Source organism: Musca vetustissima, unplaced genomic scaffold, assembly GCF_032173495.1.
Source record: "Musca vetustissima isolate MV318-11 ecotype Yass unplaced genomic scaffold, APGP_CSIRO_Mvet_v1 utg28967, whole genome shotgun sequence".
Taxonomy (NCBI): Eukaryota; Metazoa; Arthropoda; class Insecta; order Diptera; family Muscidae; genus Musca; species Musca vetustissima.
Window position 1 is genome coordinate 944,074 of NW_026881305.1, and position 6,102 is coordinate 950,175.

The 6,102-nt window shown below is 32.0% G+C and overlaps 1 protein-coding gene across 1 annotated transcript in view; it reads left to right on the plus strand.

Annotated features, from left to right (window-relative positions):
- The window catches only part of LOC133327259 (probable enoyl-CoA hydratase, mitochondrial), a 55,795-nt gene extending 53,085 nt beyond the window's left edge, over positions 1 to 2,710 (plus strand). Inside the window, exon 4 of the mRNA XM_061535815.1 lies at positions 2,624 to 2,710. Within this exon, the coding sequence (XP_061391799.1) occupies positions 2,624 to 2,689 (66 nt within the window). The 3' untranslated portion in view covers positions 2,690 to 2,710. The remainder of the gene's footprint in view (positions 1 to 2,623) is intronic.
- The last annotated feature ends 3,392 nt before the right edge of the window (positions 2,711 to 6,102 follow it).

Here is a 6,102-nt window from a genome sequence, read left to right on the forward strand (position 1 = left end):
AGGCTTCAGTTAGGAGACATTTAGAAAGCCTTGTCTAGAAAAAAATTATAGAAGAGCTAATTGGTATTCATATGGAAGGTAGAAGCTTAGGCTTCTGTTTGGAGACATTTTCCGAAAGTCTTCAATGGTATTCATATATATTATTTTATAATAGGCCTTTTAGGTATTTACATAGAATACATTCTAGGTCTTCTAATAGGCAAGAGCTTAGGCTGATGTTAGTCGACATTTTAGAAAGCATAGTAACTCTTCATATATAATCCTTTTAGGTATACTTATAGAATACTTTTTAGATCTTCTTCAAAAATGTGTAGGTCTTCTCATAGAAAGCCTCGCATCTCCTCTTATAAAATACCTTTAAGGCCTAATGTAGGTAGAATGCCTTGTATAGAAAACGCTTTATAGAAGAGCTAATATGTATTCATATATAATAGTACGTTTACATTCTACCGGATTTCGTTAACCCAGTGGATTTAAATTGTCAATTCCATTGTATAAATGTCAAATCCTCATACAACAGGTTAACCCAGTAAAAAGTTATAATTTGAATGCCGTTTAAGGTTTCAATGGTACTCTTATCGGTTATTTTATAAGAGGCCTTTTAGGTCTTCACATAGAATACAGTCCAAGTCTTCTAATAGGGAGGAACTTAGGTTGATGTTATTTGATATTTTAGAAAACGTAGGAACTCTTCTCATAGAACCCTTTAAGTACACTTATAGAATACTTTTTAGATCTTCTTAAAAATGTGTAGGTCTTCTCATAGAAGGCCTCGCATCTCCTCTTATAAAAGACCTTTTGGCCTACTATAGGTAGGCGTTCATGCTTCAGTTAGGTGACATTTTAGAAAGCCTTGTATAGAAAACTCTTTATAGAAGAGATTATAGGTATTCATATGGAATGTTTCAGAGGTATTCTTATAGAAGACCTTTAGGTTCCTATAGAAGATATTCTAGGCCTTCTTATAGGTAGGAGCTTAGTCGCCTGTTAGGAGTAATTTTAGAAAGCCTTGTGTAGAAATATTGTAACACTTCATAGAGAATCTCTTGTAGATAACATATATAAATCACTTTCAGATTCACCTTTCAGATATTCTAAAAAAATGTATAGGTGTTAAAAAAGGCCTTATAAGCCTTCTTATAGGAGATCTTGTAGGTCCTATATAGAAGAAATTGTAAGTCACATATGGAAGACAATTTTAGGCCTTCATATTATATACCTTTCAAATATACTCTTAAAAGGACTTGTAGATATTCGTATAGAAGGCTATTTAAGACTTCTATTAGAAAGCCTTGTAGGTATTTTTCTAGAGAGTTTTCTATGTCTTTTTATAAAAGGTCTAGTAGGCCTTTTTATAACAGACCCCGTAGAAATTCTTTTAGAACCCTTGTAGCCATTTCGATTTTTTATAGAAGGTCTTGCTGGTCTTCCTACCACGACCAAGAAGGTCTAAACCTTCTTGGTCGTATATAGAAGACATTTTTTGGCCATCTTATAAAATACTTTTCAGATCTACTTTAAGAAGGTCTTGTATATCTTCTTATAGAAGGCTATTTAAGTCTTCTTTTATAAAGTCCTGTAGGTATTTTTTATAGAAGGTCTTGTGTGTTTTTTTATAGAAGTTCTATTAAATCTGTATATAAAAAATCACGTAGAAATTCTTATAGAACCCTTAAAGCCTTTTTGAAATTTTAAAGAAGGTATTCTAGTCTTCGTTGCCCTCTATTACTTTAAGAAGGTCTTGTATATCGTCTTATAGACAGCTATTTAAGACTTCTTTTATAAAGTCCTGTAGGTATTTTTTATAGAAGGTCTTGTATGTTTTTTATAGAAGTTCTATTAAATCGTTATAAAAAATCACGTTGAAATTCTTATAGAACCATTGAAGCCTTTTCGAATTTTTATAGAAGGTATTGCTCTGCCCCTGTATTCTGTAATATCGAATGTTGTTAAAATGTTGTTATAAAATATTTGGGACTTGGGATAAAAGTTCATTGGGCCTTATAATAGAAGACCAATTAGGTATTGCTGGTTTTCGTATAGTAGACCTTGCCTTTGGGACTTGAGATATAAGTTATTTGGGTCTCATAGTAGAACACTGGGTCTTGGATCCTTGTAGATAACGTATAATGATATTCCTTACTGAAAGATCATTTATGTCTTCTAATCTACGACCATTTGGGTCTTCTAATCGAATGTCTTCTGATTTTTCTTAGAGAAAGCCATTTTGGCTCTTCTAATTGAAGACCGCTGAGTCCTCTAATAGAAGTCAAACTGTTTCTAATAATACCAGATCGTTGCGTCTTCTAATAGCCGACCATTCGATCTTCTAATAGAGAAGCACTTGATGTAATAGATTATCATATGAGTTTTCTTCTAGATGACCTTTTGGATTTTGACTATAGAATACCTATAAGACCATTGGGTCATCTAATTAAAACCCTTACATTGAAAAATAGCCAGAAATTTGTATTTATTTTTAAAAAGTCATTCCTTATAACGATTTTAGGGTTTAATCTTTAAAAAATTCCTTATTTTTTATTATTTCTACTTCTCGATTGTTTTAATTTATTTCCAATTACATTTCTAAATCACTTTATTTCTCTTTTTCTCAACCTTACAGGAGGATCGCAAGGAAGGTATGACCGCTTTCGTTGAAAAGCGTCCAGCCAAATTCAACAACAACTAAATTAACATCGTCACCATCACATGAACCACATGCCTTACAATATTAAATATTGCTGAGCAAGAACAGATAAATTGAAAAGAAGTTTGAAACTTATACCAGTAATGCATTTATATCTATTTTTTTGATATTGAAAACTAAGTTTTCCTAAATATATATATTTTTGTAAACTTATTATGATTTAAAAACACAAGAAGAATAAAAAACACGAAGCCATATAAATATATATAAAAAATACAGTTGTATTATTTGCAAAATTTTTATTTAAAAAAAAAACTAATTGTAAATTATGTCATAACCTTTGCTCTATAATGGGATATTTTATTTAAAGAAATATTTGTTTCACTTGTCTTATCATACGATATATGTATATGTATGTATTTAGCTGTATATTTAAGCAGATAAGTTATCAGTTATTATCACAGCTAGCAAAGAAATGATGGCATAATTTTTGATGATTTGCAAACATTTTTAATGGAAGAAGAAGGAGATTTTCTATTTCAATAATAAGAAAAAACATTTTTTTAAACCGTCTCCTAAAAAAATACGTCCCTGAAAAAATTATATTTGAAAAATCCACGTCTTATATAGGTCCCTGAAAAAATTATATTTATAAAATCAACGCCTTATATAGGTCCCTGAAAAAATTATATTTGAAAAATCCATGCCTTTTATAGGTCCCTGAAAATTTAATCTTTTTAAAATTTAATTTCATTCAGGCCGATTTAAAGGCGGTCTGCGTACCATGGGACATGGAAAACGACTTATAGGTAATTGATACATATGTATTCCTACAATTGAATGTCAATGAAACCCATTCGTAATACATATGGAAGCTATGGCTGTATCTGCAAAATTTCAACTAAATTTAATTTCATACAAGTCTCAATTTGATACGTTGTGCAAAATGGGAAAAATGTTAATCGGATTTATAGCTAAAGGAGTTTGGTGCACCATTTATGTAAAACCGGACGAAAATATATATGGGAGCTATATATAAATCTGAACGGATCTTCACGAAACTTAGCACATATTATTCTAGACTCAATTCAGTACGTTATGCCAAATTTCGTGCAAATCGAAGAATATATAGGGTCTTTGGTGAACCATTTACCTTAAATTAGACGAAAATATATATGGGAGCTGTATCTAAATCTGAACCGATTTTCACGAAACTTAGCACACGTCATTCTATGCTTAATTCAGTACCCTGTGCCAAATTTCGTGCAAATCGAAAGATATTTAGAGACTTTGGTGCACCATTTACATAAAATCGGACGAAACTATATATGGGAGCTATATCTAAATTTGAACCGAATTTCATGAAATTTAACACATATCTTTCTAGACTTAACTCAGTACGCTTTACCAAATTTCGTATAAATCGAAAGCTTTTTAGGTACTTTGGTGCACCATTTACCTTAAATCGGACGAAAATATATATGGGAGCTATATCTAAATCTGAACCGATTTTCACGAAACTCAGCACACATCATTCCAGACTCAATTCAGTACGCTATGGCAAATTTCGTGCATATCAAAAGATATATAGGGACTTTGGTGCAACATTCACATAAAATCGGACGAAACTATATATGGAAGCCATATCTAAACGTGGACCGATTTTCACGAAGCTTAGCACACATCATTCTGCACCCAATTCAGTACTCTGTGCCAAATTTCGTGCAAATCGAAAGATATATAGCAATTTTGGTGAACCATTTATATTAAGTCGACCGAAAAATGTATGGGAGCTATATCTAAATCTGTACCGATTTTCACGAAACGTATCACACATCATTCTACTCTTAATTCAGTACGCTATGCTAAATTACTGGCATATCGAAAGATACATAGCGACTTTGGTGCACCATTTGTCTTAAATCGGACTAAAATATATATGGGAGCTATATCCAAATCTGAACCGATTTTTACGAAATTTCAAGACTCATCGTTCAAGACTTAATTTAGTACGCTGTGCCAAATTTCGTGCAAATCGATGAATATATAGGGACTTTGGTGCACTGTTTACCTAAAAACGGACGAAAAAATATATAGGAGCTATATCTAAATCTGAACCGATTTTCATAAAACTTAGCACACATCATTCTAGGCTTAATTCAGTACGCTGTGTCAAATTTTGTGCAAATCGAAAGATATATAGTGACCTTAGTGCAGCATTTACCTTAAATCGGACGAAATTATATATAGGAGCTATATATAAATCTGAAATGATTTTTCCCAATTTCAATAGGGTTTGTCCTTGGGGCAAATAAATGAGCTGTGCGAAATTTCATCCAATTCGGATTATAAATGAGACCTGTAATTTGTTTACAATTTAACACCAACAGACGGACGGACATGCATAAATCGACTGAGAAACTGATTCTATGCATATTCTCAAAAGGAACTATGGGTCTATCTCGTTTCCTTTTGCCTGTTACAAACATATACACAACGACATAATAACCTGTACCACAGTGTGGTGAAGGGTATAAAAATCCACGCCTTATTATATAGGACCCTGAAAAAAAAATTTTAAAAAATCCTAATCTCTAAATATATTCCGAAAAAATCAACGCCTATTTATTTAAATTTTAAATTTAACGTCTTTTACGTTAGCCGATTGTTTTTCACTTCCCTTCTAAATATAAATTTTAGGGGTAGTTTCTTCGTAAGCTTTTTTATTTATAGTATATCAAGATTTGCTTTCTCAAAAAAGCTCTCCCATCATTTTTTATTACCAAATCCTTACTTGTCAGTGCAAGAAAAAATTTGTTGTTTGCTCAAACAAGAATAAATGAAAATCAGAAATTCAGTTCGATTTGGTATTTGTTACGAAAAACAAAGGCGCGCTTCAGAAAACGATATAAAATAATAACTCGCTCTTTTGCAAAGAATATAAAGAAAAAAATATATAGAAAATATAATTAAAAATTATATAATCAAGAGAGAGTAAAATAATAAAAAAAATAAATAAAAAACAAATTTTTATTAAAACTAATGCATTAAAAATAAATATTTATCAATAAAATCACTACGTATACGCCACCAAGGCACAGTTACTTGTGAGATTTTTGCTTTTGTTGTTAGTATCTGTGTGTGTGGGTGTGTGTTTTGTGTGAGCCAGAGTCAAACAAAGCAAGGCAGCCAACCAACCAAGCCAGCCACCCTCTCTAACTCAGTGTGACTTTGCATCTCTCTATCACACACACTCTCTCTCTCTCTCTCCTTCGCTTTATCAGAAGGAAAACACACTACCCGTTATTGTAACCCAGAGAATTGTGTGTGTGTGCGTGTGTTGCCTTGCATAGTTGTACATGCCAAAATCATAACAGAGTACTGCTTGCGCGCTCTGAACGAAAGTTGTCTTATAAGAAAAATAAGAAGAAGAACACGAACAATACATCCTACTA